The sequence below is a fragment of the Exophiala viscosa genome (assembly GCF_022695815.1).
Source record: "Exophiala viscosa unplaced genomic scaffold EDD37scaffold_3, whole genome shotgun sequence".
Taxonomy (NCBI): domain Eukaryota; kingdom Fungi; phylum Ascomycota; class Eurotiomycetes; order Chaetothyriales; family Herpotrichiellaceae; genus Exophiala; species Exophiala viscosa.
Genome location: NW_026944355.1, coordinates 2,458,951 through 2,485,889, shown reverse-complemented (window position 1 = coordinate 2,485,889; position 26,939 = coordinate 2,458,951). Strand labels below are relative to the sequence as shown.

The following is a 26,939-nucleotide window of genomic DNA, read 5'->3' as shown; positions in this document are numbered from 1 at the left end:
TAAATATAATATATATAATATTTAAAATTCGAGCTAAATTGACCCTAAAACTAAAAAGTTATTAAATTAAGAAGCTAAAGTGCGAAGAATATCGTAATACTTAATACTTAGGTATTATTTATCTCAACGAATAGTAACTCGATTTATTTACTTTTTTCTTCTTTATTCAGGTCTTTATTAGGTTTATATATATAAATACGCTTGAACGAGAGGAAAAGGTTAACTATTAAGGGAGATCGAAAAATACGTAGTCGGGTAACGAGAAGAAGCCCACTTTACCTGTTTTGGAGCTCAGACCCTTCTGGCGAAGGACTTTTCTCCGAAAAGGACTAGTGCGTATGCACTGTCACGTGAGCCTCATGGGTCTGAGAACTGAGACAAGGTACCTCGGTTAGAGTACGGAGGATCACAGATGAAGCCACACGGGCATGCCTTTCTTGCCTAAAGTACGTAGCTAGATACTCATGTAGGTAAGGTGCCTACGGTCAGGCTAGCCAGGCCGCGTAAAGCACTTGTCACGTACCTAAGAAACTAGGTAGATTATAGGTGCCTTCCACGTATCTGAAGTAAGTATGTGCACAGCAGACATCGAGGCTGCACCTGCATGTACTGTGTAATTGCAGATCCTTTTATGCCGCTCTTGATGAGCCAGAAGCCCGTGCGTGCGGAGAGAGAAGTGATGGCGTGGTCAATTGCGCTTTGGGCTGCGGGCGTAGGCAGAGCGACTCCAACTGCCAGGGTCCAATACCAACGACATCCAAATATCAGGCCATTTGGCAATAGATCACTACGAAGCTAGTCGAGTCACCAACCCGAACCAGCTCTCAGTCTTATCAAGACATCGCGCTCAGTTCCACCGTCCTCTGATAAGCAGAAAGACATAGCCGAATCAGGTGGTCTGAACCCCTCAGCAGAGGCAGATGCTTGCGGCTCACTAGGCGTTGCCCCTGTCAATTGCAGTCCACTTTTGCGGAGCATGAAGAGTCCGAACTTCGAAGCGACGGCAGCGGGAGCGGAAGCCTTGAAGCCAAAACCACCATCCTCGATACACGGCACATGGCGCGCCAGAAACGGACTACGAGGGCTCGAATCATACATATAAGGCCTGGATGGACCATGGGACTATATCTCATTAAGTCCAGTTATACGTCCTCCTTCACTCGCGCAGCACAATGGATTCCAAGATTGAGCCCACCACCGCGGCCGGACAGCCGTCCGAGGACACGTCCAAGAACAACAACGACTACGCTGTTGGCGAGGTCCACGAGCTGGGAGGCAAAACCCAACAGCATGACCTTGCCAAAGAAGACATCGCAGCCGAGCTGGCTGAGATGTTCCGAGGCGGGCAGGGCTACACCCAGAAAGAAGTCTGGCGCCTTCGATGGAAGCTGGACCTTCGACTGATCCCCATCCTGTGGTTCAATGTCCTCCTGCCGGCCATGGACAAAGTCAGCCATGCCACCGCGGCGCTGTACGGACTGAAGACGGACCTGAATCTTGTGGGCAACCAGTACGCCTGGATTGGCAGCGTATTCTACGTACGTCTTTTTCACTCTTGGCTCCTGCGATATTGCGCACAAGTGGACAGATTTGCTGATCTTTCGTTGCGCGCGAGCAGTTTGGTTATTTGGTTTGGTGTTTCCCATCCGGATCACTGCTCCAGAAGCTCCCCATCGCAAAGACCATGTCCGGTGCCATGATGCTCTGGGGCATACTCCTCATCGGCTCCGGTTTCGTCAAGACCTTTTCTCAGCTGATGGCTTGTCGATTCTTACTCGGTCTGTTGGAAGCGCCAATTGTGCCTGGTAACCTCCTGATTTTGTCTATGTGGTACACCCGGCCGTAAGTCTAGGTCCTTCTGAGGCTTCAACTGAATCGCTAACTCTTGTGCAGAGAGCAGTCGCTGCGCTACGGACTGATGTACACCGGCTTGTCTACCTGCTTCACAGGTCCCATTGGCTATGCGTAAGCCTTGAACCACAACCTCCAAAGTCATGGGTAGCGTACTGATACTTTGCTTTCCCTTACAGCATCGGCTTCATCAAGACTGATTCCTTCCACGTCTGGTCAACCTTCTTTTGGATCTGCGGCGGCATGACATTCCTCTACGGTCTCGTGGTCGGCATTTTCCTCCCCGACAATCCCGTCAAGGCCAAGTTCATCAGCGAGCGGGAAAAGGCCATTGCCGTTGACCGTGTCCGAATCAATCAAACTGGTGAGCATCAGCCGATAATCCTTGCACTCTCGCAATGACCGGCAGTACTAATTCGAGCTCGGTTCAGGTATCGAAAACAAAACCTTCAAGAAGGAGCAATGCATCGAGGCCCTCCTTGACATCCGTGTCTGGCTCATGTTCCTCTTCAACATCTGGATCAGCATTCCCAACGGTGGTCTCACCAACTTCTCGCCTCTGATCGTGAAAGGATTGGGCTACACCTCGCAGCGCTCCGCCCTCCTGACCATCCCCAACGGCATTGTACAGACCGCCTCCAGCTACATATGCAATGGCGGCGTTTTCCTCGCCGTCAGGTACATGCCGCAGTACCACTTCCGCGGAGCCTTCATCATGTTCGGCGTGATCGTCGGTCTCATCGCTGCCATCTTCCTGTACACGCTCCCTACGACGGCCTACCACAGCCGTCTGGCCGCCTTGTACATGTCGTTTTTCTACTTGGGTCCATACATTGTCGCGCTGAGTCTTATCGGTGCCAACACTGCAGTAAGTTTTGATTCTCTGTAGACTTGCCGATGTGCTCTGCTAGTGTTTCTTGCATTTTCGAAGGACATTTTCTAAGCTGCCACCCAACAGGGCCACACCAAGAAAGTCACCGTCAACGCTATGATGTTCATCGCCTACTGCGTCTCCAACATTATCGCGCCGCAGTTCTTCAAGACCGCCCAAGCGCCCTTGTACCCACTCGGCTTTGGCGCCATCCTGGGTTCCTACATTCTGTCGCTGCTCACCATCGGTGTCTACATGGCCCTTTGCTGGTACGAGAACAAGCGTCGCGACGCCCGTGACGCTGCCGCCGGTGCCGTCGTGCACCAGGACACCGATTTCAAGGATCTCACGGATAAGCAGAACTTGGTACGTAATCCTCTCCTCACATGCTGCATACACTTTCTGACTGTCATACAACAGCATTTCCGATATGTCTGGTAAACGGAGACGAAAGTCATGAGGAGGATATGGGTCTTGCAAGCGGGTTGTTGGGTTGGCGGGGTTTCGTTGCTTGGATAGTTTTCGGTGTTACAATCTTCTAGTAGGAGACATCTTGGTGGCTGGCTTCGTGGTGATGAAGCAGCGCTGCGAATTGCTACAACATTTCAAATCGTCCCCATGTCTGAGGATAATTCATGTTCGGAAACTGCGTATGTTGTGGCTTCCTCTCCCTGAGTCATTGAGTTGCAGGCTGTCACAAACAAGAACCCCAGGGTTATGGTCGAGAATGAGACAATAAAGGCAGAGTCACATGAAGCACAACATACGCCTGAATCGGGGTGACAAGCGCTTTGCGGCATCCTGTACGAGAAGTAGTTTTGAATCCTCAAGTGTAGGTAGGTACAACTAAATCAAGTATGTAGAAATGACTGTTAAATTTTTCGAGCATGCGCGATGGTCCGTGGAATGAGTTACCCTTTGGTCTGGTTTTACCAGGTATATTTAGATATTGATGGTACGTAAATCTCTTCACTGTTTAATTTATTCTCCTTTTGTGTGGCGCTGGCAGTGGCACATCAACTCTAGCCGTGTCTGAGCCTGGGGCACGCCGATTAACCGAACCTGTTGGCCTTGGGGCCCTTGACGATACCTTCACCCATCAGCAGTCCTTTCTGGGCACCCTCGACGCCCATGGTGGCCGTCTCCAACAGGGAATCGGCGAGGTAGGCACCGGAGAACCGGAACCTGGCGTAACCCGCATTGTCGGCGGCGTCTACCTCTTCGGCCGCATCGTCGATCTCCCTCGCCGTCAGGCCCGGGTAGCTGGTCTGCAGTTCGCGGGCCTGGACGACGTTCATGTAGGCGGCGATGCCGCCCCTCTGCCAGAGCTTGGAGAAGTCCTCAACGGCGCGTCGCTGGCCCTGAAGGGCCCAGATGGGCTGGACGTGCCAGACGATTCCGTACTTCTTCGAGCTGGCCCAGGGAAATTCCTTGACCTCCTCGGGCGTCCAGCCGCCTGCCTTCATCCAGTCGTAGCCTCCCGTGTACCCGAACGCAAACTTGCGGTCCGGGTGCACCTCGCGCACCTTCATGTGGAAGGTGTCAATGTCCGATGGGACAGGGTAGTCCATGCGTGCCCAGGTGACCTCGCCTAGTCCCGCGGTCAGCAGGGCGCGAGACACGACCGCGTCGACGGTGGGTGCAAATCGGTAAGCTCCCTCGGGCGTCCGGGACAGGTCCCAGTCGAAGAACAGCGTGGAGTAAACCTCCTCAGGGAGGTGCTTGGCTGCCAGGGCTCGTCGTTCGGTCAGCGAGAGCTGTGTCTTGGAGTCCGCAATGGCTTTTTTGTAGGCTGCCACGGCGTCCGGCGACGACGCTTCAGCGTGAGCGGCCACGGCGCCATCAAAGGTCTTCAGTTCCGCCGAAGCAAGCCAACTCTTTTGGGCTCCAAGATAGTCCTCGCCAGTGGCCAGCGCTCGGGCCAGGACAGTCGTGAGCGGCTCGACAGGCTTGGTGGCTCCCAGAACATAGGCATGGTCGCGCGGGTCGATCACAGAGGTGATATAGCCGGAGTGGTCAGTGTCGCATCGGCACATCAGGATCTAGTTTGGGATTCTTTGTCAGCTTCTAAGGCTTTCCTCGGATGGGCTAAAAGATTCATGCATACCGTTTCAGCACCCATGATGTCGATCTGCATCCGCGCCATTGTCAAGCGGGACAGGTATTCACTCGTAGGGATGACGGTTCGTCCTTCGCCAATGGTGAATTTCTTGGTTCCTGTTGGTAAGTCAGTACGGGTTACCAACTGTCAAAAGACCTCGGCTTGCGAGGCTGTATATGCATACCAATGGCCAGATCGTCAAGATGGAACATGGCAACGCCAGCCTCAACGAAGGCTCTCGTCATCTTCATGGTGTGGGTGAGACCGCCAAAGCCCATGTCGCCGTCGGCGACGATGGGGGTGAGAAAATCCCAGTCCTCCAATCCTTGTCGCTCTGACTTGGGATAGAGGAAGCGAAATTGACGTTGTCGCTGGTCTTGCCATTGCTGAGATCGGAAGATCTTGTTCACCGTTGCTGGGACCGTGTCCCAAGGGTAGTCCGCATGGTCCATTCCCGGCTGACTGACTTGCGAGTAACCACACAGGGCACCCGACACGTATATCGTCTTTGTTTCCAGTCAGTCATCTTGAATGTAGCAGTCGGAGCGACCTTGTTTGGTCTGGTCCTACCTGCTGGTACTTTGCCATGACGCCAGCTTGCAGAGGGTCGGTGCACCCGAACGTCAGCTCCGAAGTTCCCTTTTCTTCGTGCTCGTTCATCTGCTTCCACAGCTTGAGTGCCATATCGCTAGACGGGTATTTCTGCTTGATGGAACTACGAAGCGCAGCAATGCGTTCGGCCGGGTATGGACTGGTAGTGATTTGTTAGACGATGTCGGGCAGCACGACCGAAGTGTTCAGACTCACCGCTTCAGCTGACGCTGCTTTGCGCTCGACTGCCACCATGCCTTGATATCTGCCACTTCCTGGTCAAAGGCCGCTTGTTCGGCGTCGAGAGACATGTTTGTTTTCGGCATGACGATGGCTGGAATTGGATCCAAGATACAGAAACGAAGATGTCACAAGCGTTGAAGAAGCGAAAGACAAGGAAATCACCAGCGATGTTTTTCCTCCAGGTCTGAGACTCGACAGCACCTGTTCAAGATCTGGTTGCCTTTCGTGTCCCTCGTCCGTCTCAACGATCCACAAACCCATTCGCATTGCGGAGTGGGATCCCGACACCGACACAGACCGCGTGAGCCTGACGGGGGAGAAGCTCTCCGAGGGACAGCCACGCACATGGCGTTCCCAGATGTAGTATCCATGATCCATCGGCCGGCAGACTACTAGTGAAGTCAGGTACAGGACCACGCGATAAGGTCAATGATGCACATTGGGATTGAGGTCGGAATCAATATGACATGACCCAAAGACGCGTGTGGAACGGACGATCAGGGTCCAGGACACGCGATCAGTAGATCGGTCGTGTCGGACCATCAGGACCCCTAAGAGTCCGTCGGAAAGTCACCTTCCAGTCTCCGCCTTCCACCGGCTATCTGCTATCTGCCACGGAAACAGTCTGCGTGTCACAGACAACAGACTCCAGAGGATTGTGGTACCAGTATCCTGTATGGTCTGCTGCAGTCTGGCGCGAGCGTCAGGATCGATGCTGTCCCGCCGATCAAGCAGTGATGGGGACCGAATCCCGACAATGGATGGGAGGTCGCCGAAAGGCAAATCCTTGAACAAAGTCAGTGTCGAATGTCGACAGTACAAATGAAATCAATCGATTGGCTCCCAACGAGGCTGCCGGCTGGTAAGGTGCTCATTCGTCGTTGTCCTCGTTGTCGTTGTGGTAAGAGTGACTACCTAGGTACCTACTAAGTTCGTTGACTCTGCATACCTACCTAGATACTCCGTGCGAGTAAGAAGGCATCATAGGCGAAGAAGGCCTCACTCATCATGGCGATAGCCGCACAGACCTCGAGTGAGATGCAAAAGTCGCCATCAGAATTACCGCAGCCTCACATTGATCTTCAGAAAGGATGGCCAACGCCACGCCTTCTCCCCAGCCAGCCGCTCCGGGCTGCCGCTGAGGCGACACTGTCCAACCCAAAACGTGCCACCGAAGCCATGCTCTATGGGCCCAATATAGGCGACCCTGCGCTGCGCAGAGGATGCGCCGAGTGGCTTTCTCGCCTCTACCGCCTACAACAACCCGTCAGCTCCGAGCGCATTTGCATCACGGCAGGAGCATCGGGGAACCTGGCCTGTATCATGGCCGCCTTCACAGACCCCGTCTACACTCGCCGCGTCTGGATGGTCGAGCCGACATATTTCCTGGCATGCACTGTTTTTGACGATGCGGGATTCCTGGGTCGTCTCGTGGGTTGTCCTGAGGACGAGGATGGCTTGGACGTGGAACTTCTGCGAAAGCGAATTGAGGCCGTAGATCGTGAAGAGGAAGAAAAGGCCTCCAGTCAGGCTTCGCTATACAAGCGTTTGCCTCAGTACCCTCGGGTATATCGACATGTCATCTATCTCGTTCCTACTTTCAGCAATCCCAGCGCAAAGACATATACCCGGGAGCGAAGAGAGGCTTTGGTACGACTTGCGAGGGACGTCAACGCCCTCATCGTCACCGACGACTGTTACGACTTCTTGTCGTGGACAGTCGACCCATCTTCTACCGCAGACTCAACTCAACCTGTCTCGAATGGAGCCACTGATCTGTCGGCTCCAACTCCTCCGCCCAGACTGGTGGACGTCGACCGTACACTGCCCGGTGGCGACGAGGAGTGGGGGAACGCCGTCAGCAACGGATCATTCTCCAAGGTCATGGGACCCGGTTTGAGATGTGGATGGGCAGAAGCGACCCCGACGTTCATTGCCCGACTCAATAAAGTGTAAGTGTAAGAGATCTTCGACCACTAAAGTCCTCATGCTAACAAATTATTTCTCAGGGGAGCCACGTTGTCGGGAGGCGCACCAGGCCAATTCTCTTCCACGCTGATTGAACACGTGCTTCGGACGGGTGCCCTCGAGTCTCACATTCAAGAAGTTCTTATTCCCACCTACCGTACTCGCGCGGCTCGTCTTCGGCAAGTGATAGAGGAGTATTTGGGTCCTCTGGGTGTGCAGATTGATACCGGTCGACCTTATCACGTCACGAGAAGCAGTGGGGGCAAGGACAATGGCAACAACGGTCATCTCGAGGAGCAAGAAATCATGGGCGGTTTCTTCCTCTACATCATGTTTCCGCTAGGCATCCTGGCTGATGAGGTTGCTGCGGTAGCGCTGAAGGAATACAATCTGCGATTCCTGGCCGCTGGGGCAATGGCCGTCAGAGGAAGCAAGTCGACAGGCGGTCAGTTGAGCAGGGGTGCGAGGCTCTGTTGGGCCTGGGAGGAAGAGGAACGACAGGTGGAAGGTGTCCGGAGAATTGCACAGGTGCTCAAGGAGCGATTCATGGACCACAAGAACGGGACATGGGAGCAGGCATAGATGCTAAAGGCCCATGAGCTTGTCCGATCCCAGACTCATTAGCAGATGTCTTAGCGATGATATCAGTACAATGACGATCTCCCTAGTCTATTATTGTTTTTGAACTTGGGTCGTCGACATCTACTGCTGCCATCCCATTGCGGTGAAGAAAGTGCGCGTTGACCTTATGGGTGATCCTCCGTAGTGATGCGGGGAGTAAGGTTTGTGCTTCACCCGACGTGTAATTCTTTTCCGTGATACCTGGCAATCCCTAGGCCCCTGGACGGTGGTCAGGGGGGTTAACATGACACCTAACAAAGTTGTTCTTGCCAACTTTTCATCTGTCTTTCCTTCTCATCTTCATTACTGCCAATCTAAGTCGCTGTGACTATCAAGCGTATTGCTGACCGGTTTTGGTGGCACTCAATCGAAACATTATCGTCTGGGGCTCAGCCATTCTGTATGGCTCATCATCCTATTGTCGCCGCGAACACGTGGCGCGCGTCAACAGGCAACCATCCACGATTATGCCCACCACACGCACAGAAGATTTACTCGAAAAAGTGCATCTCCCATTTTTGAATGTCGTGCTGGGCGACCTACCGATTCTAACATGCTATAGCCAACCAGCGACGTCTCAACGACCAGCGTACCCATGTACTTTCAAGACACTTACCCAATCCCTTGGCCCCCAGTCATCGGAAGGAGAAGAAACATGAAGCCCAACTGACACGCCTTGCTGTCGTGACGGAAGCTCCTTCACCGCTTTCCGATGTCGCTCACACATTATAAGACGTACCCAATCGCCCATGAACGCCCATAAACATGTCTCAACCCATGGACAGTTGCAACTTCACCTCCAATATTCCGGTAAGCCCCTATCCCACTGATACTGGCGCACTGGCAATCGACAAACTCCTGCCTCCTATGGACGGACTCTCAGCACCACGCTGTGACTCAAACGTCGGTCGTGTTCGAATCATGGGCCGAGTGGCATCGAGACGACGTCTCTCTGCTCGCCGTCCTGCATTGACGGTATAAGATTCGCTCTGATACCCCACGGATCGACCCATGTGCGCCACCAGCGCCGCTGGAGGTGATGCCGACGGCGCCTGTGGTGCTCGCGGAATACTGAAGGTTTGTGTCCGCCAGTTGTTCGCACCGGGAAGCAGGATTGGCACAGGGACCATCTGCGTGCGCTTGAATTGGTGTTCGTTGATGATTCTTCGACAATACATCCACCTCATGAGCGCAAAGTCGGTTCTCACAGTGGCTAGTTTCTGGCCTTTGCGAAAATGATCATGCACCAAATGCGACAGCATGGTGTTCCACGCGAATGCCGCGTCATCTTCCAGGCCCTGCGAATACTTGTTGTCGCACAAAAAGCAGTCGGCTATCGTTGGGAGCTCGTGGCCACGAAAGTGCGAGAAGACATGCGTCTTGAATGAAATGATGTCGGCAAAGACGCACTCGCAGTCCAGGATCTGGAAGGGACATAACAAGTCCGCATCCGCCAGGTACCGCGAAGGGATCGTCAGCGCTCCGTCTTGCGATTCGAGTATGTATCCGTCCCCAAGGATGCTGCTGGCCTGATCTGTGTTTGCCGCCGAGGAAGTCGATGACGTTCCCGTCGATGGGGCCCGCGTCAACGGTGGTACCGCATCTGTGGCTGTCGTGGATGCCATTGACATGGTGTCATGGTCCGAAACGACCGACAAGGCTGCAAGAGATCGGACGCTCGTGCTCGTGCCCATCGAGGTAGAGTGTCTCCCAGGATGGTTTGCGGTTTCGACCGCCCTCTTCGCCGTGGGAAGGGATCGCCAGTTACGCGGGGGCCAACTTCAGGATGTCATGGACGGTTCGCGCGAGGGATACTACGGCAACCTCTGGCGGCCATGCTGCAAATGCAAGTCAAGTCAGCCTGCGTTTCTGCGTGCAGCATAGAGTGTTTCTGCACTAGATGCAACCGAGCATAACATACCAAACGCACCACTGTTTGCTGATGTACAGGATTCGCACCAGCGATATCACACTATCGATAAGGATCAATCCAGCGAAAAGTGCGGGGGTAATGTCCACACAAAACCGAAATTATGTGAGTCCGGAACCTCTTGTGAAAGCGCCGATCACAAATCGGTCGACACACCTCCAAAGGCAAGATGGGGAAGCTTCTCTGGCATTTGTTGCGACAGAAAAGAGCGGTTGAAATGGAGCAATATCGACGTTAAGCGCAGACTGACAAGCCCAGACCAGAGCGAGCGTTGACGGGAAAGTCTTCGCCATTTTTGTGACTTGCAGTAAGTTAGCGAGAACACCCCCGCTGCTGAGATATCGGTCCTGTCAGATGTTGCCAGCACATCAGCTTGCATTACCGACCATCAGATTGATTGGTGCGCATTTGCATGCGATTAATGTCATTGCAGGATGGACTGGGCCAATTCTCTGTCTCTCTGTCATCCACATATACTGCGGGTGGACGGATTGCATACTTGATCGAATGTGCATGTTGATATTCGGGTTCAGGCGTCCCCTTGGTGAGCACTACAGCTCTATATAACGCAGAAACTTGACCCCTAATATGCGAGTTTCTGTTGCTACAATCACAAAGCAGTACTCACATCGCATGCTTCGACATGGGTTTAAGATATTCAGCTCAAGAAAGGCTTCGTTTTGGCATCCGCTTTGAGAATGACCTGTCGAAATTCATTCCAGATCCTGTCACCAAATTTCCGTACTTCCTCGGTAGTGTTCATGGGCCCAGTCTCGAATATTCGATCGTTCTTCCACATCTCCCCATGGCTGTTGTCTCCCAGTGTAAGTGCCATAGTGAACGCGTTGACCCCATCTGAGGCAGAACGAGCGAAAAAGGCGTAGAGAATCCAGCTCAACAACTTGACGAATACATTGGTCGTCACCTGGCGTCCCAAGTCACTTTTGCACATCCCAGGGCACGTTGTGTTGACAACGACCTTGACATTCCCCTTGTCATCTTTCAGCGCTGGTGTGGTTACCAGATGCCGAACGGCGTACTCGAGCACCAGTTTCGACCTTGCGTACTGGGCTTGTGCACCAGCGAGCGTCGAGGGAAAGTTCTTCGGACCGTTCAGGTCCTCCAGGGGCGTTTCGCTGTTGATGAGCTGCCCTAGCTTTTCCGGTTTGATGAGCCATGCCGTGCCGGAAGAGACGAAGGTCAGGTGCGGTTTGTAAGATGTGCCAGCGTCTGCTGCTGCTTTAAGGAGTGGTAGCAATAGGACGCCCAGAAGGAAACTGCTGAAGGCGTTGACTTGAAGTGCTTCCTCCCATCCATCCTGGCTCTGCACGTACTTGGATGGCAATGTCCCTGCATTGAGAAGGGCGGCATCGATGCTTGAGAATTGAGCTTGCAATGTGTCGACAAACCGTTGTACTCCTGCAAATGAGCTCATGTCGAGGACTATCGGGACGATCTCGGTGCGCTTGCTGGTGTCTCTGTTGGGTGCGGACTTGACAGATGCTTCGATTGCTCGCTTCGCCGTTTGACCCTTGGCGTCATTCCGTGCCGTGATGATGAGCATGTCTGGACCAAGCAATGCTATCTTCTTCGCCGCCTCCATCCCCAAACCACCTGTAGCGCCTGTTACAAGCACCACCCTTCCAGCGAAGGATTCCGTCGCCGGAGCTGGAGGGTTGTGCTTCTGGTCGAGCAGAGTTTTCAATCCGCCAAACGACATGTTGAAGTTATGTCTTGGGTGTTTTCATGTAGCTTGGGGCGCCGGAAATTGAGAGGCTGTCCGTGGTGTGAAGTAGCTCTCGATCTTCTGAGATGTCAGGCACTTATTTATACTCCGCTGCGTGGACATCTCAAACGATTTGATTGTTTGTCCATTTGTTATCTTGATTAGCTTGAGCTTGCGACTCCAGTCTCATTCGATGGCATTTCTTGATTGTGGGCCATGAGGCGTGGCCTTGAATACATGTTGATGGTAGCGAATACCGGTGTGGTAGCTTGGTAGGTGCTTGCTAGCGGAACGGAAACTCGGATTAGCTATCATCCGGCGCCGTAGTTCTGGAAACGACGAGTTACCGGCGGGCGAGGCTGGATCCCTCATTCCGAGAACAGCTGAGAAAGATATCAAGACCCCCAAGGAAGGCTGGATGAGAACATCTTGGACATACTGATAGCACACGAACATTATCCCCGGTTCGGAACCCAAAATGCATTCTCCAAGGGTCTCCTAACTTGGTATGCCTGATAATGGAATGGTCCTGTAGCTGCACGGCTGTACCTCGGTGACTGCAATTGCCCTGCCCTGCACTGCGGCTCCTCCCGCTTTCGCACTTTCCCCGTTCCAATTGATGTTCGACATCATGTTGTGATTTTGAGATTCAGCAGTGACATTCTCCTCTATTCACCAACAACAGGAACTGGTGGTAGCGGCCATGGTTGGATGCCAATTGGATGAAACAAACTTCACTGTCATCTCTCCGCATAGATAACAGCACGACACCACCCACTTACAACACTGTCAAGCCTGTTGCAACACTGCTGCAGACACCAACAAGATGGAGAACCTCACTCTCAACGAAACACCGCTTGGGTCGCAAAGCCAGACACCGCAACCCAATGCTGTACTACCTGGAGCACCGCCTCAAGGGCCTCCGCAGCTGCCACCTCAGATGTTCACAACCGCTGCGCAGTTGCTCGATTTGACAGACAGTACGTTCCTCTCATGTGTCCACATACGTCGATTCAACACCGGTTCCGAGCACCATGATTGTAACAGCCTCTTACAAGCGCACCAGCTGACTCACGCATCTAGAGAAACTCCTACTAGTGCTACGCGACGGGCGCAAGATCTTCGGCATTCTGCGCTCGTGGGACCAATTTGCCAACCTCGTCCTAACAGACACACGAGAAAGATACTTCGTCACCACCCCCTCTTCGTCCGACGATGCCCAACCACAACCTCGAAATCTCTACTGCGACATCCCTCGAGGCACGTACCTGGTTCGAGGCGAGAATGTCCTAATACTAGGCGAGGTCGACCTTGACAGGGATGACGAAGCGCCTCCGGGTTACGAGGAGGGAGATGTAGAGGAGGTGTTTCGGATACAACGTGCACAAGAAATGGAGAGGAAACGAAAGGACAAAGGCAAACTACGCAAGGTCGCCGAATTATGGGGTGGCGAGATGGAAGGAAGTGGCGAAGTTCTGTTCTGAAAAAAGGGGCCCAGTGCTACATCACGATGTTGCTCTAGCTGCTGCCACAATATGGGCAGTGGCGGTAGATCTGGGGTGCCTACAAGGCATGAAAACGGACAGCAACTTCAGCTTATCGCCTCAAACTAAGCTGATGGATGCTTGCCAGCATTGAAATCAGACGATCATTGCAGAAAACTGCGTGAAACCGGAACAATGATAGATGGAGGTCAGAGCAGAATATTGTGAAATGCTCATTGATCTCAGCAAGGAATAACTTTTGGGGACGAGGTCTAGATACCTCTCAATCTGAGCCACTGTTACCCAAGAAGCCCTTCATAGTACAACACATAACTTTTCACCTGCTGTGAGATTTGTCAACGTTTGGCATGCTGGTTCAGCACGATCGTCATCTTGCAAGGCCATCCTTTGCGAGGCACATCCGAGGGTTTCCCGTCCGTTATCGGTCCACGACTCGGGCAGATTGCCGTTATTTCTCAACTCGATTCAAGCCGACTGAGCCAATTGATCACCATCATAGCCTGGGTGAGTGCCACCTTCTCCGAGAACCTCAACCCATCCCAGCTGCTCGCTTGGACCGTCACGTTCCACATCTTGAGAACCTCGATGTCATTCTGCGCTGCGACATGTGCCAGTTGCTTGTCAAAGTCCCAGATCTCTTGATTGCCCTTGCGGTCCTTAATGTCAATGTGACCCGCCGCCGTTGGACCGATCCAGAGCATCGGTGTCTTGCGCTTGGAAGCGTCAGCCAAAGCGAGGAATTCTAGTATGGACCTTCCTGCCGCTTCGGCGGACAAGGTGGTCGGTGACAGTGAGTGGATGACTGGGACGGGTTTGTAGTTCGATTGAGGCACTTGCGGGACCAGGGTTCTGAACTTCTGAAGCACGTCGTTGGAAGCCGGAGCCTTGTCCATCTGGAGGAAGGCATGAGGAGTGCGAGAACAAGCGTACGGGCTGCTGTGTTCGGCGGTATTTGTATTTCTGACGACATCCTCGCTGGTAGTAACGAAGTGTCCGGTACACGCCTGCACGATGAACTGGTTGTCACATCGACATTGTTGGAGTAGGTCGTTGTCCATGTCCCACGTCTTGAGAGCACCAAAGGCGAGGTCTTGACGCAGCAGGATGTTGAAGCCGTTATAGATGGTTTGGAGACTAAAGTCGCCGACGAAGACGACGGTGTCAAAGCGTTCTAGAATCATGCAGATCTCGGCAACTGTGTACCACCGGTAGTGGCAGTCTTGAAGAGGAGTCAGTCTATACTGTGAGTAGTAAGGTGGAGGATGTTTACCTTTTGGCCAATATGGCGTATCAAATCCGATGCGACCTCCCTGCGACATGGATTCGAGCAGATCTGCACGTCGAGAGCAGTACTTCGAAGCGTCTTGCGGAGGGGTGTAGAGATCGATTGCTCGGATGTTGCAGTCTGCGAAGCCCTGAAAGCCGCCGAAGTAGCTGGTAACGTTAGCCACGTCGACCGACGATACCTGGACTCGAACTCACTTGGTGAAGTCTTGATAGACCATGGGGACCTTGTCAGATTGGTATTTGGTGTCCCAGTGGCCAGGCAAGGGCAGAACAACATATGCCAGGTACATCATGAGACAGAAGTAGGAGTAGGAACAGAGGTAGTAAACGAATCTGATCCAACTGAAGCTGTCGATCAGGTCTTGTACTCTGAAGGTTAGTCTCAGAAGCCATGTCGGTCGTCGACTTTGATGGGTGCTGGGGACAACAGCGCAGACTTGAGCCTCACCGCCGTCTGTTTCGAATGACCTCGCGGACCAGGAAGTATCGGAGCCAGGTGACGACGAAGATCCAGAGGCCATCTTTGACCGTGGGTGAGCGCCCCACGCTGAAGACAATGAGCAGGCGATGATAATGAGATAGTTGTCCGACAGGCGCTCAACGGGGTATGTTCCAGGAAGCACTTCAGGTCTTGGTTGAGGCATATGAAGAATGGAGTGCTGGTTTGGTAGTGGTGTTGTTTTTGTTACTCGCAAGTAAACATCTTTTCACTACAAAGCTCTTCCATGTGCCCTTTCACCACGTTCACATGCCGCCATCCTCAGGACCATTCACGCCAATACTGCCGATGCCTTGTGCGGTGCTCTCCAGGTTCGACAAGATACCTTTCCTCGTTGTCGTCCCGGAGTTCTTCGCACACGACGATATAGCGCCAGTCTTTGACAGACGGAAGGTCATCACTTCTACCACGTAGTGCTACCAGCTTGGATGTAAGGCACCCGCTGTTCTGTACCTGCTGCATCATGAACTTACATCGTCGGTGTACTCCCTGTCAGACTGTGCCACCTTTTCCGGCAATGGGCTCGGCCTGTAAAATTCTTGCTGCTCACAAAGTAATACACCTTCCTTCTGAACACCTACGACTCTGCATATAGACACTCGACAAACAATGACAAGACGACTGCTCGACCATGATTCTACTCACCAAGTGTATGCTTGCAGATGCTGTTTTCTTTGATGAAGCGAGCAAGGTGCGATCTCTCCATGTCCCAACCCGTCAATGGCAGCTTCTTGACTCCGAAACGCAAAGAAATCCTCCCATTACCAGAAAGCTTCGCAAGTCAACAAGTCAACGTAACATGACTGGAAACGGTTCAGTGTTAGCATGCTCAGTCTATCCTGCAGCCAATCGTAGACTTCCGGCGTTGTCTCGTGCTCTTCAAGCTTGGATCCGGTTATCTCTTCTCAGCCTCTACCGATTTCACCCGATCACGCGAGGCTGCCGAAAGACTGCGGAGGATACTGGCCGAGTGGCGAATAAAGCGGCCGCTGTAGGTGCATACTCATAATCAAAGCTGCTGCTACTATCACCAGACGACTTTGGCACGCATCAGTACATGATTAATGGTCGGTGAGAACAGAGGCAGTAGAAGGAAAAAGGCGAGAAGGACGGAGAGGAAGAGAAAGGCAACGGCCACCCCACCGAAAGGAGAAAACATGGGGCTTTTGTTAGGCGGTTCGGCGTCGCGGGCCAAGGGATGAATCGAGGATTTTCGGTGTGGGATGCGGTGGTCTTGGTGGCTGGCGTGACCACTGGACCAGGTGTAAGATACTAAGCTAGGAGGTTCTCCTCCACAATCATGCCGCTACGCACCTGCGGGAATCAAATGTCATTCATTATTGTCTTTTCCCCACAGCTGACGAGGAGCAGAAGCAGACCAAGCGAAGATTCAATAGTAACGGCTCTCACATTGAGTCACCTGCTCTTGACAAGACACCTGCATATTTACTTTGACATCAGTTACGTCCAAAGAGCCTCGCATTCTACATTCATCCAACATCGTCCCGCCCATTGAGTCTTCCTTGAGCGCCCTTGCGCAATCAATCGCAGCAGCGCATTCTCGAGCGACCTCGGCTCCCGTCAAGTGCCTCTGACTCCAGATCTCGGGGAACATCGGACATCACACACTCCCTGCTCGACTCGCATTTTGAGTCACCAAACATACCCTCTTTACACCGCTCGAGTTGTCTTCCTACAGATACCAGGCCGCAAGGCCTGAACCTTGGTCATCATGTCGTGGAAGCCGTCAGAGAAGCTGTTGTCAACCATCGGTCACTATGCCAGCTTCCCGCCGACCGGTGTCAGTCTTCGACAGATGGTGCAGTTTGGGGAAAAGCCCTCGACTGGTAGGTGGACTGAATCACGCGACACCTCCATGCTCTTGCTGACTCCTGTTTCCACAGGCACACTGTTCCGAGCCTCTCAATTCCTTTCCGAAGAGCTCCCCGTGCGTCTTGCACATCGTGTAGAAGAGTTGGGCAAGCTGCCCGATGGCCTCAATGAGATGACATCAATCAAGAAGGTCAGGGACTGGTACGCTCAATCATTCGAAGAGATCACAACCATGTCCCGACCCGACCTAGATCCCGACACTCGAAACCGCCTCCTCAACCCTCCTAAAAAGTCCACCACTAGGCTTTCCTCTACAACTCGAAATCCCAGTCTCAAAGATGACGAGAATGGCAATGGCAAAGCGTCCTTGAACTCGCGGCGGTATTTCGCTGCGCTTGATGATGGCAAGGAGTGGCCCCCAGTCTTGTCTGAATACAATCGGAAATTCGCCCGCACACTCGAGATCATTAAGCGAAGACACGATCCAGTGGTAACCACCGTGGCCCAAGGCATCAACGAGTGGAAGCGCAAACAACAGCGTATGCAAATCGACACCAATATACAATCCTTCCTCGACCGTTTCTACATGTCTCGTATCGGTATTCGTATGCTCATTGGGCAACACATTGCCTTGACTGAGCAACAAATGCACCGCCACCCCAACTATGTTGGCATAATATGCACAAAGACGAATGTCCGAGAGCTTGTGGAAGAGGCGATCGAGAATGCCCGCTTTATCTGTGAGGATCACTATGGGCTATTCGACGCACCAAAAGTCCAGTTGTTTTGCAACCCCAATCTCAATTTCATGTATGTTCCAGGTCATCTGTCGCATATGCTCTTCGAAACCTTGAAGAACTCTCTACGAGCCGTGGTGGAAACACACGGTGCAGAAAAGGAGGAGTTCCCAGTTACAAAAGTGATCGTCGCCGAAGGCAAGGAGGACATCACCATCAAAATCAGCGACGAAGGAGGTGGTATACCGAGATCCGCCATCCCGCTCGTTTGGACTTATATGTACACTACCGTCGATTCTACACCAGAGTTGGATCCGGGATTTAATGCTAGTGATTTCAAGGCGCCAATGGCTGGGTTTGGATATGGGTTACCCATTTCACGGTTATATGCAAGGTACTTTGGAGGAGATTTGAAACTGATTTCCATGGAAGGGTGAGTGTGAATCCGATCCTGCAAAACATGAGCCAACCTAATAACGTTTGCAGATATGGGACGGATGTATATCTGCATCTCAACAGGCTTTCCTCGTCTTCGGAACCTCTGCAATAACAATCAGCAGTCATGAGGGATAGCAGCGGGTCCCAAGGATTGGCGTTGAACGGAAACAATACAGCTAGAACTAGCTCTTTACAGGGCATTAGCAGTGGGCGCTTGGCCGCGTTGCGCTCACGTTCGAAGAATCGAGAAGTCACGGAACGGAAACAGGTCGGTGATGCTGAGAGTATGATCAATGAGGAGCCAAATGTCATGCAACCTGGAGGCGCTTCTCAGTGGTTGGAATGAATATGTGATCAAAGATCAAAAGAGAAATAAAATGAAAAATGGAAAGGGGAAAAGGCACGCGCTGCCTCTTCACTAACATATAGCTTTGCTATATGCTTGAGAGAAGCCATGTATAGAGACAGCAATAACGAAGTCAAGATGCTGCGATGTCCTGTCCACAGGCTATGGTCAATTGCATAAGAGAGTCTTCGGCCATACCAAGTCACATCGAGTCGCTTTGACTTCATCCAGATGGTGGAATCACAGCAAAGGACAACAGGGGGAATCAGATCGGGAAGTTCAGGCTCAGCAGAAAGAGTGGACGAAATGAAACCCTCACATTCGTGTGATTCATGTCATGCTATAATCTTGATTCATTCATCAACCATACATTTATCGACCATTCACGTATCTGAAGCCATCACCTTCTGCCATGGCCCCGACGTCCCGCAAACCTGACGTTGCCCTGCCCTCGCTTCCCTACACCGCCGCCGCCCCTAAACTTTTGCTTCTGCTCCTGTCCCTTGGTCTTCTCCGCTCCCAATGCGCGCCGCTGCTGTTGCGGACCCTTCTTGTTCCCGCCATCTCTTCCCCCGGGCGACCTTGGACTTCCCGACCCTGCCATGATCTTCCTCGCGACCTCCCTCGCCTCCTCGACACCAAGCATGTCTTCGTCGTCCTTCTGGCGCGTCTCTTTCCGCACAGACTTCTGCATCCCAGACTTGACCTTCAGTCTGCCCTTCTGGCCACGGCGCACGGCGTCCGCGCCTGAAACAGCGTCGAGGTATGCATTGACCGAGTTATCCTGAGCAGCACCGGACATGTCGACATCGGCTTCCTCCTCATCTTCGTCAGCGCCACCAAAGATCAGCTTGCCGTCCTCATTGACTCTGGTCTTCTTGCTTGCGCCCGACTGAGTATCCCGGAGGCGGCCCAGTTTCTTACTCGAGATATTTGCCATGCTTCGTGGATCTAGCAAGTCGAGCGGTTCGTCATCCTCGCCTTCCTGTCTGATAAATTGCTCGTTGCGTTTCTTGCTCGCAGATTTCTTGAACGAAACGCCAGACATGGTATCGTCGCCGTCCGAATCTTCGTCTTCGCCGCCTTCAATCTCGGAATCGTCATCCTCAGAACCGTAGACCGCCTCATCGAACGCGGTATCGTATTTCTTCCCTGCTGACGGCTCTCCGTCCTGCTCCTCTTCATCTTCGTCAGCGGCAGTCTTGTTCCGTTTGGCCCGTTCCCTGCGTTTGCGGATGTTGACTATCATCTTCCTGTCCTCACCTCCGACCCAGCTTTCAACCTTTGAAGCGTCAAAGCGCCTCAAGCATCGATCGAGGATGCCCTTAATCTTGGCTCTCAACCTACCCTTATTCTCTTTGCTCCACACCATCAACCCCGAGACGATAGCTGGCATTCTGGGTTCTAACATCTGTGTTGGGAGAACAACCACCATGACCTTGACGAAGCCAAGCACAGCACGCACGATTTCGCGATTATTCGACTGTAGGAACATGGTGACCGTATCGACGAGTTCCTCTTTCGTTTTGTCGGTAAGCTGGTCGTGGTACTCGAACAGTAGCCTACTGAGCGCAATCACACTTGCTGCGACCATGTGTGGAGCCACGCCTGCCAACCCGGCGCTGACCATAGTGAAGACTTCTTCCAAAGTGGCTGGAGCATCTGGAGAGTCGTCGGGCATATGTGGCACTAGGCGGTTTCGAATAACGGTGCCCGCAGGATTCTCAGGATTTGAGATCTTTATGGTAATGGCAATAAGTAGATCAAAGCCTGCCGTTCGAGCCTTTTCATTTGAATCCTTGCAAGCGAGCACGACCTCGCTAATGATGCTGGGAATGAAGTGGAGGTCGGACAAGGGAAGAAACGACACAAGCGTTTCCGTGGCCAAAATGCGATCGCGACGAGCCGGAACTGGTGTCGTTTCTGATGTCGTTAGAATCAGCTGCTGCAAGTCTTTGTTTCGAGCCGTAAGAGCTTCTGCGCCGGTAGGGGAACTGGCTAGTCTGGGTATGAGTTTGTACGCTTTCTTGATGAGTTGAGGGTCGGACTTGAGAACCGCCGAGTTGGTCAAGACGGCGGAGGAAAGTGAGAAAAGGGAGGCGAACGTGGACCGTGGTAGGTGAACAGAAAGTGCTATGACGAGATCAAGTAAGGTGTGAGAAGTTGGCGGCAGTTTGTCACCGGCCGTTGCATTGGTTTCTTTCTTGGGCGGAGGCTGATCGGATTTGGGCAACGCATCTTCCAGCATCTTGGACACTCGCTTGAATGTGTCGACCAGGTCTTTCTCGGGTGTTATGCTAAGATAGCTGTCGATGCACTGCAGGATGTATGCTCGGGATTGCGGCAATGTTTGACTGTAGACGTTGAACAGCACAGCCAGAAGGCTTCCTGCCAATTGTCCTAGGTGCTGGAGGTTCGCCTCGGCATCTGCCCTTGACACACGTCTCTCAAGCAGCAAGACTTCGTCAGACAGATCTGAGGCCAGCAAGGCTTGATTTGATTCGACCAGATTTTGCAGCCCTCTGCAGAGGTCAACCCTGAGGTCCGTCTGTTTGTAAAGCAGATTCGCGATCATTTCCGCAAAAGGCTGGTCCACGGTAGTTCGCAGATCCAGAGGAAGGTCACAATATCCGGGCAATGTGGCCCAAACCTGTTGAACAACAGTCTCGTAGATCTTCACATCCATGGTCTTAGCGGCGCGGCCATGGTCGATAATACGTTGATACATGGCTTCGCTGAGAGGGACCAAGTCTGATTTGAAGTGAGCGAGATATGTGTTTGAAACATGATCTCTCAGCAGTGGTAGAAGCCATGCTCTGCCTGGTTGGCCTGCCTGTGGCTTGATGAGATTATGCGGAAGGACGTTCAAGACCGCGCCAGGGCCAAGGTTTCGAATGGCATGGCCAAGTACATCGTCCGCTTCTTTCTTGCCTTGGAAGCCCTCGTTGCTTCTCAGTTCTCCGATAGCTTTGACGATAGGAAGCAAATAAGGGTCGCCTCGCCAGCGTAAAGCGTCAAAGAGCGCAGCCAATGCAGAGAACACTTCCATCCACGCTGTCTGGTACTTGACAGCAAGGAGACCTAGCGCCTTCTTCGACATTTGTTCCAGCAACTTTTCGTCGTACACTGACGGATCTGATATGACACTGTCGGGAATGCAGTTGGCGAAGAAGGAGATCAAGCATTCTGAAGCTGAAACTCTGATGTTGTGGGATGGACTCGTAAGGAAGGCTGCCACCATATCGAAGAGTTCTGGTAATTTCGCAAACGTCTCCTCCGGCTCTACCACTCCAGCTGTGCCATAACCGCGAGATACAATTGCTATCCAGGGCGGTATCAATTGCGAGTCGTTTTGCGCAGGCTTCAATTCCACGATAGCCTCTAGCAGACGTGGGAGTTTTGATGATGAGACTTCGTCCTGCATTCCCTCAAAAATCACTTCAAACACCTCAAAAGCACTCATGACCAGGAAATCATTCCGCGATCGGGAAATCCCCAGCAACAATTCACAAAGTGCCTCGATCTTCTTGCTTGGCCAACCTCCTGAAGCGACTGCAATAGTCTTTGTGAGTTGAAGAGCGTGTATGACGGCCGGTTCGTGACTATCGTCGGGTCGTCCTCGTTGGCGCTTCGCCTGATGAACTGTGTCTACCGCACTCTTGAGGTTGTTTTGGGTGGCCGCTGCACATAGTTCGGCAGCTTGATGATCGATGGCAGGTCCTGGTGGGGGGTTCTTCAATATGGACGTCAACGCGTCTTGCGCCCTTTTCCTAATCTTCGGCCTGGAGTCAATTGCGAGTGTCAGAAGTACCAGTATAGCCTGCCGAGGGCTGGTCTGGCTCTGGGGAAGATTCCATGCCGCGGAATCCTGCGCTACCAATAGCGACTCGAGACATCCGATTGCTGACCGTAGCAATGAGGCGTTCTTCGTCGACGGGCTCAAGTACGGCGCTAGGAGGGAGAGAATAGTGTTGAACTGGGTGCGGAGAAGGCTTGCGGATACGTAGGAGGTCACCAAGTCTAGGAGGTAGATGGTCGAGGAGAGGATTTCATTCTCGCTGTTTGGCTGCGAGCCGGTCGCCGTTGACTGCTTGAGGAGGGCAAGTAGAGCGGCAAAGTATGCAGTGGCCGTGAATTTTGTCTTCTGTTCCGAGAGGGTTTCTTCGATAGAGGATAGGACGACTGCGGTCTGCGACTGTTAGAAGACGACAAGCCACAGGACTGGCACACATACGTGTTGCTGGCTCTGCAGGTTCGGCGATTTGATTTTTGCCAACTTCTCCTCCAGTGATACGTCCATCTTGTCCACCATTACTATGTAGAGAGTCTGCGAGGCACTTCGCCGGGGCGCAAATGTCGAATGGAAGTGGAATTATTTTTATTTTCGGCAGAATAAATTATAGTTTCACCGCCTTCTCAGCCTCGTCATGTCATCAGGCTGTGAGGCTGTACGGAATGTCCAACAGTCACCATGTTCAAAGGCCATCGCTGAACCAATTCTTGATGATAGGCTCCGTCGCAATGCCTAATGCCACCTTCTGAAAATATAAACGTGTTTGAGGTATGGACTAATTCTGTCAACGAGGTAGGCTGAGTAGTGCGGACAGCAAGACTGACCTTGTCATTTACTATGCCATAATGCATGAGCAATTGATAGTGGTCAAGAATCACTTGCGCCCGCTGTTTCGTCTGCAGCTTCTCGTAATCTGCCGCATTTTTTGGGCGCTCTGGTCTAGCCTCATGTTGACCATGAATCCGCTTGAATTCTTCCCGATCGATTGGTTTAGAGTCGACGGTCGTGACTGAAGTTGTAAACATCCTCACAGTCAGACCTGAATGGATGCAGTTCGACTCATTCGTTTGTGCTCAGATGGTTGTTCAGTATGCCATCGACGAGAGTGCGCTGTCAAATTTGACGCGCTGCCAACAGTAAGAATACATAAGATGACAGGGAGGTATTCCAGATTATGAAGGAACTACATTCACGTCGCGCAAACACACGTGATGCGGTGTTGAGTCCTCACCAAGTCTAGATGAAGCATCGGAACATGTTTCATGCTACATCATATAGGTCTTGGGGAACTTCGTTTTCCAACTATGATTTTCATATTGGAAGTGGTCTGGAGAGCATCGACCCGCTACATGGGCGGCTGACACAGTTCAGATACTGTGGCGATTTGTGACCCTCGAAGCCGTCCAGACCACGGTTGACTATCTTCCTCAGCATTATCATACGTCGCGTCTCTGCATCTTCACGTCGCCCCCTTCGACATGCTGAATTGGATGTGGATAAGAACCACTCCTGGTCTAGTAAAGGTTGTGTGAGTCGCTGAATGTACCGGGAAAAGTCGTGATTCCCTCCTTGGTCATAATGCTAGACAAGATGCATTGCCAGACCGGTGAAGGAAGAAACTCCTTTTTCCACCAAATCCACATTCCCAAATAGATCCTACCAAGTCCTTGACGCCATTGTGCTGGTTTGCCATGCCGCTAACTCGCAAGACACACATACATCTGTACATACCGGCAATTGCCGGTAGCCGACTTTGAACACGGAAACAATTATACAATTATCATTAACAACCATCGACAAGGCTGTTCTTCGGCCAGTCGTAACTAGTATCTGACCTAGATGGTGGATTAGCTTCTGGAAATGGTGTAGATCGCGCATAAACTTACCAGCTGGTGATGTTCGGATTATGGTACACGTCGTAGTGGTTGCTGATGTATTCGGTAGTCGGGTAGCCGTGGGGATCGCACGTCATCTCACCACTATCATCTTGGTAGATTCGGATATAGTCGACTCTCATGGTGGCAGGCATCAACGACGCCAATCCAGTCAGATTGAGGGCAGAGAATCCAGCGGACATGCCAAAGTTGACAACCACCGACAGAGGCTCTTCCGGCACGACGCGCTGGTTGACATTGCCATTCGGACCCAAGGACTGGCCTTCCATTCGCCATACCGGGTTTTCACCCACATACCAAGTAATATCTCCATCGGCACCAGGAGCGTACTCGTAAGCATAGACTTGATATTCATTACCGTCATACCACTTATTGTTCAGGTTTGATAATCCAGACACTGCTTGCTGAAAGGGTCCACCTTTGTATGTGTTCATGGCTGTGACTGAGAAATCGAACACCTGCACAAAGTCATAGTTTGGTTGATACCAAATATCAAAGGGAGCGACCTGGAATGATTGGGACACCATGCCGATTTGGTTTCCTAGGGAGTCGAGTGTGCCGACACTGGCTTCAAGCACATCGATTTCTGGGGCGGACCGCGAATTCCCGGATGATGGATGATCTTCGCCAGAACATGTACATGCCGGTAGTCGCATTCCGGGTAGATAGCTGATACCATCGGGTGAACTTTGATTCGCCGTTATACCGGCGTCGCACACATCGGCGTAGGAATAAGGCCACAGACCGTCGGTCGTCGCTGCATACCCGGGTCTACCCAAATTGCCCATGGACCAAAAGCCGGGCCAGAAACCCACAGTATCGCCACGGCCTGGCAGAGAAATACTGGCTTCCAGTCGGCCGCCCTTGAAGCACAATTGGTTCCACGACTGTAACATGCCAGATCGATAATTGAGTTCGTGGTTCTGGAAAGCATCAAACCTCAATTCCAGCACACCGTTGTTTGTTGTCGCAGCGTCCGGGTCGTACCATTCCAAATCCTTTGTCACACCATACCACAAGTCTACCGCAGTGAAGTATGGATCATCTCCATCGTAGAAGGTCCGCCCAGACGTCGAGAACTCATCGGAAAAGACCAAATTCCAGGTGTTGCCATGATAGTCCGTCTTGGTATATGCTGATTTCGGAGTGTCGCTGTCAATCAGACCAGTACGCATGTTGACCAACAAAGGTTCTTTGCCGTTGCCGATGCAGCCAATGTTGGCCGCGCAAGGATCAGTAGTACCTGTTATCCTTTGGACAAACGTGCTAGCAAGTCATTAGCAGAGACGCGGTTAGAATCAGTATAGGGACATACAAGGCAGGATAACCTATAAATAGGACCAGAATGCCGATGGTCATGAATGCTAAACCACCAACGTTGACGAGTCCTCTCTTCGTGAAAATGTCGCAATCTCGCGGTTCGCCATTGGGATCCGGGTTATGAAGGTAATCGTCCTTTTCGATATCCTCAGGGAACAATAGCAGCCCTGCTGACGGTAGAATGTTGTACTTTTCGGATACTGTTTGCGTATTCACATCGTTGTCGTCACTTCCAGCTCTTGACCCGGGTCTTGACAGGCTGGAGTCTCTGAAGGGATTTTCGTAGCCTCTGCTATCCCTACTGCGGTCTGACTCCCAACTCGATCGCCGTGAAGAATAGCTAGAGCGTGCTGGTGATCTCAAGGGAGAAGGAGATGTATCATCTCGAAATCTGGATCGCCCTCCTTGCGAAGGCGATAATAATCTTTCAGCAGAGTCTTGAGCGTTTTCCGCGCCGTAAACGGTGTTGAGGTGTAACGAGGAAGCCGGTACAAGGGTCCTCGACGAACTGCTAGCAGCGCCCTTTGTGAGGTCTCCTTGCCCTGAATTTAACCGTATGTGTGGTGGGACGCGGGGCGGCACTGAGGTGCTTTGGGACGACATTGTGAAATGGCGATCGACTCGTCGTCAAAGAGATCGATCGCCGAATGTAGAGGAAAGTTTGTTGATACACGGCTCGCGTCGACTTGAGTAAAGGTTCGGAGTCCAAATAGGCTGCAGGTCTCGCAGCCGAAGTCGTCACAAGTGCTGAGCAGACTGATGTGCGTGTCGGCAAGTCGGTAGAGAGATGTGAGGCCGATTGACGAGCAGGCGTCAGATCTGAGGGCTAGGTAGACCGCGTGAGAGAAAGAGGCTGAGGCTGAGAGTGAGACAGATAACAGAAAGCCGACTATAAGCTGTGGTATCTCGTACTCATGTAAAGGGTGGTCTTGTGTGCGTGTGAAGCTGAGGCCGTGAGTCTCGACTCCTTTCTGACCTGCAGGGAAAGAGAAGAGCTGTGGGTTTCCAGCGGGTACAAAGGATCGCAAGGTGAATACTGAGTGTCTCGAATAGCCGAGTTGATACGGGTGTAAGACAAACGAATGTAAGTGCTCTGCCTTGTGGTGAGCCACGAGTAAACAGTAAGTATGAATAAGAGAGTGGTATACACTGAATTGTGTTCGTGTTTGTTGCAGTGCTGCAGGTGCAGTTTAGTTTCCCAAGCAAGCCAGGGGAGCGAGTTGAGTTTCCAAAAGTCCGCAGGCGCTAATGTCGAGTGAAAGACTGGAACAAGAGGCTTGAGTCGCGAAATGGACGCAGGCACGGGGGCACAAGTTGCGGTCCACCAGCCAAACGAGGTCAGCGACAGGCGGTCACACCAGGGCGGACTTTGCGCCTAGAAGTG

General features: G+C 52.3%; 11 protein-coding genes across 11 annotated transcripts; 4 read left to right on the top strand and 7 right to left on the bottom strand.

Annotated features, from left to right (window-relative positions):
• Positions 1-1,172: 1,172 nt before the first annotated feature.
• EDD37DRAFT_648945 (MFS general substrate transporter) lies at positions 1,173-3,163 on the top strand (the record flags this gene model as incomplete). Its single annotated transcript, XM_062818083.1, has 7 exons — positions 1,173-1,538; positions 1,619-1,842; positions 1,894-1,965; positions 2,031-2,215; positions 2,283-2,719; positions 2,810-3,088; positions 3,143-3,163. 7 exons carry the CDS (start codon positions 1,173-1,175, stop codon positions 3,161-3,163), a joined length of 1,584 nt encoding a protein of 527 aa, XP_062672411.1.
• Positions 3,164-3,666: 503 nt separating this feature from the next.
• Positions 3,667-5,740, bottom strand: EDD37DRAFT_589522 (isocitrate lyase; the record flags this gene model as incomplete). The annotated part of the gene is made up of 5 exons (XM_062814493.1): positions 3,667-4,764; positions 4,830-4,939; positions 5,008-5,329; positions 5,394-5,574; positions 5,631-5,740. The coding sequence occupies 5 exons, from the start codon at positions 5,738-5,740 to the stop codon at positions 3,775-3,777; spliced, it is 1,713 nt and encodes a 570-aa protein (XP_062672410.1). The 3' UTR covers positions 3,667-3,774.
• Positions 5,741-6,350: 610 nt separating this feature from the next.
• EDD37DRAFT_351766 (pyridoxal phosphate-dependent transferase) lies at positions 6,351-8,267 on the top strand. Its single transcript, XM_062811778.1, has 2 exons — positions 6,351-7,609; positions 7,667-8,267. The coding sequence occupies exons 1-2, from the start codon at positions 6,666-6,668 to the stop codon at positions 8,205-8,207; spliced, it is 1,485 nt and encodes a 494-aa protein (XP_062672409.1). The 5' UTR covers positions 6,351-6,665; the 3' UTR covers positions 8,208-8,267.
• A 552-nt stretch (positions 8,268-8,819) lies between these two features.
• EDD37DRAFT_351535 (uncharacterized protein) lies at positions 8,820-10,126 on the bottom strand. Its single transcript, XM_062811777.1, has one exon. The coding sequence runs from the start codon at positions 9,938-9,940 to the stop codon at positions 9,065-9,067; it is 876 nt and encodes a 291-aa protein (XP_062672408.1). The 5' UTR covers positions 9,941-10,126; the 3' UTR covers positions 8,820-9,064.
• A 487-nt stretch (positions 10,127-10,613) lies between these two features.
• EDD37DRAFT_351223 (uncharacterized protein) lies at positions 10,614-11,992 on the bottom strand. The gene has a single exon (XM_062811774.1). The coding sequence runs from the start codon at positions 11,894-11,896 to the stop codon at positions 10,835-10,837; it is 1,062 nt and encodes a 353-aa protein (XP_062672407.1). The 5' UTR covers positions 11,897-11,992; the 3' UTR covers positions 10,614-10,834.
• A 551-nt stretch (positions 11,993-12,543) lies between these two features.
• On the top strand, positions 12,544-13,624 carry EDD37DRAFT_351225 (uncharacterized protein). The gene is made up of 2 exons (XM_062811775.1): positions 12,544-12,882; positions 12,986-13,624. Exons 1-2 carry the CDS (start codon positions 12,729-12,731, stop codon positions 13,384-13,386), a joined length of 555 nt encoding a protein of 184 aa, XP_062672406.1. The 5' UTR covers positions 12,544-12,728; the 3' UTR covers positions 13,387-13,624.
• A 238-nt stretch (positions 13,625-13,862) lies between these two features.
• EDD37DRAFT_648939 (uncharacterized protein) lies at positions 13,863-15,215 on the bottom strand (the record flags this gene model as incomplete). The annotated part of the gene is made up of 3 exons (XM_062818082.1): positions 13,863-14,626; positions 14,678-14,841; positions 14,890-15,215. The coding sequence occupies 3 exons, from the start codon at positions 15,213-15,215 to the stop codon at positions 13,863-13,865; spliced, it is 1,254 nt and encodes a 417-aa protein (XP_062672405.1).
• Positions 15,216-16,564: 1,349 nt separating this feature from the next.
• Positions 16,565-18,630, top strand: EDD37DRAFT_351229 (pyruvate dehydrogenase kinase). Its single transcript, XM_062811776.1, has 3 exons — positions 16,565-17,040; positions 17,098-18,196; positions 18,250-18,630. The coding sequence occupies exons 1-3, from the start codon at positions 16,926-16,928 to the stop codon at positions 18,311-18,313; spliced, it is 1,278 nt and encodes a 425-aa protein (XP_062672404.1). The 5' UTR covers positions 16,565-16,925; the 3' UTR covers positions 18,314-18,630.
• A 289-nt stretch (positions 18,631-18,919) lies between these two features.
• Positions 18,920-22,896, bottom strand: EDD37DRAFT_627477 (armadillo-type protein). The gene is made up of 2 exons (XM_062816373.1): positions 22,782-22,896; positions 18,920-22,736 (listed from the first exon to the last, which is right to left on the bottom strand). Exons 1-2 carry the CDS (start codon positions 22,857-22,859, stop codon positions 18,948-18,950), a joined length of 3,867 nt encoding a protein of 1,288 aa, XP_062672403.1. The 5' UTR covers positions 22,860-22,896; the 3' UTR covers positions 18,920-18,947.
• Positions 22,897-23,512, bottom strand: EDD37DRAFT_627474 (uncharacterized protein). The gene is made up of 3 exons (XM_062816372.1): positions 23,296-23,512; positions 23,165-23,272; positions 22,897-23,115 (listed from the first exon to the last, which is right to left on the bottom strand). Exons 1-3 carry the CDS (start codon positions 23,296-23,298, stop codon positions 23,023-23,025), a joined length of 204 nt encoding a protein of 67 aa, XP_062672402.1. The 5' UTR covers positions 23,299-23,512; the 3' UTR covers positions 22,897-23,022.
• Positions 23,513-24,123: 611 nt separating this feature from the next.
• Positions 24,124-26,158, bottom strand: EDD37DRAFT_608075 (beta-glucan synthesis-associated protein-domain-containing protein; the record flags this gene model as incomplete). Its single annotated transcript, XM_062815028.1, has 3 exons — positions 24,124-24,175; positions 24,227-25,501; positions 25,551-26,158. 3 exons carry the CDS (start codon positions 26,156-26,158, stop codon positions 24,124-24,126), a joined length of 1,935 nt encoding a protein of 644 aa, XP_062672401.1.
• Between the last annotated feature and the right edge of the window lie 781 nt (positions 26,159-26,939).

What these genes read in the sequence shown, in the direction of transcription:
- EDD37DRAFT_351766 (XM_062811778.1), top strand. Translation starts at nt 6,666, where the DNA reads ATGGCGATAGCCGCACAGACCTCGAGTGAGATGCAAAAGTCGCCATCA. An exon ending in ATTGCCCGACTCAATAAAGT is followed by an intron (nt 7,610 to 7,666) that starts GTAAGTGTAAGA and finishes ATTATTTCTCAG; the next exon opens with GGGAGCCACGTTGTCGGGAG.
- EDD37DRAFT_351535 (XM_062811777.1), bottom strand. Translation starts at nt 9,940, where the DNA reads ATGGGCACGAGCACGAGCGTCCGATCTCTTGCAGCCTTGTCGGTCGTT.
- EDD37DRAFT_351223 (XM_062811774.1), bottom strand. Translation starts at nt 11,896, where the DNA reads ATGTCGTTTGGCGGATTGAAAACTCTGCTCGACCAGAAGCACAACCCT.
- EDD37DRAFT_351225 (XM_062811775.1), top strand. Translation starts at nt 12,729, where the DNA reads ATGGAGAACCTCACTCTCAACGAAACACCGCTTGGGTCGCAAAGCCAG. An exon ending in GTTGCTCGATTTGACAGACA is followed by an intron (nt 12,883 to 12,985) that starts GTACGTTCCTCT and finishes TCACGCATCTAG; the next exon opens with AGAAACTCCTACTAGTGCTA.
- EDD37DRAFT_351229 (XM_062811776.1), top strand. Translation starts at nt 16,926, where the DNA reads ATGTCGTGGAAGCCGTCAGAGAAGCTGTTGTCAACCATCGGTCACTAT. An exon ending in TGGGGAAAAGCCCTCGACTG is followed by an intron (nt 17,041 to 17,097) that starts GTAGGTGGACTG and finishes CTGTTTCCACAG; the next exon opens with GCACACTGTTCCGAGCCTCT. An exon ending in AAACTGATTTCCATGGAAGG is followed by an intron (nt 18,197 to 18,249) that starts GTGAGTGTGAAT and finishes TAACGTTTGCAG; the next exon opens with ATATGGGACGGATGTATATC.
- EDD37DRAFT_627477 (XM_062816373.1), bottom strand. Translation starts at nt 22,859, where the DNA reads ATGGTGGACAAGATGGACGTATCACTGGAGGAGAAGTTGGCAAAAATC. An exon ending in ACCTGCAGAGCCAGCAACAC is followed by an intron (nt 22,737 to 22,781) that starts GTATGTGTGCCA and finishes TAACAGTCGCAG; the next exon opens with ACCGCAGTCGTCCTATCCTC.
- EDD37DRAFT_627474 (XM_062816372.1), bottom strand. An exon ending in ATGGCATAGTAAATGACAAG is followed by an intron (nt 23,116 to 23,164) that starts GTCAGTCTTGCT and finishes TGACAGAATTAG; the next exon opens with TCCATACCTCAAACACGTTT.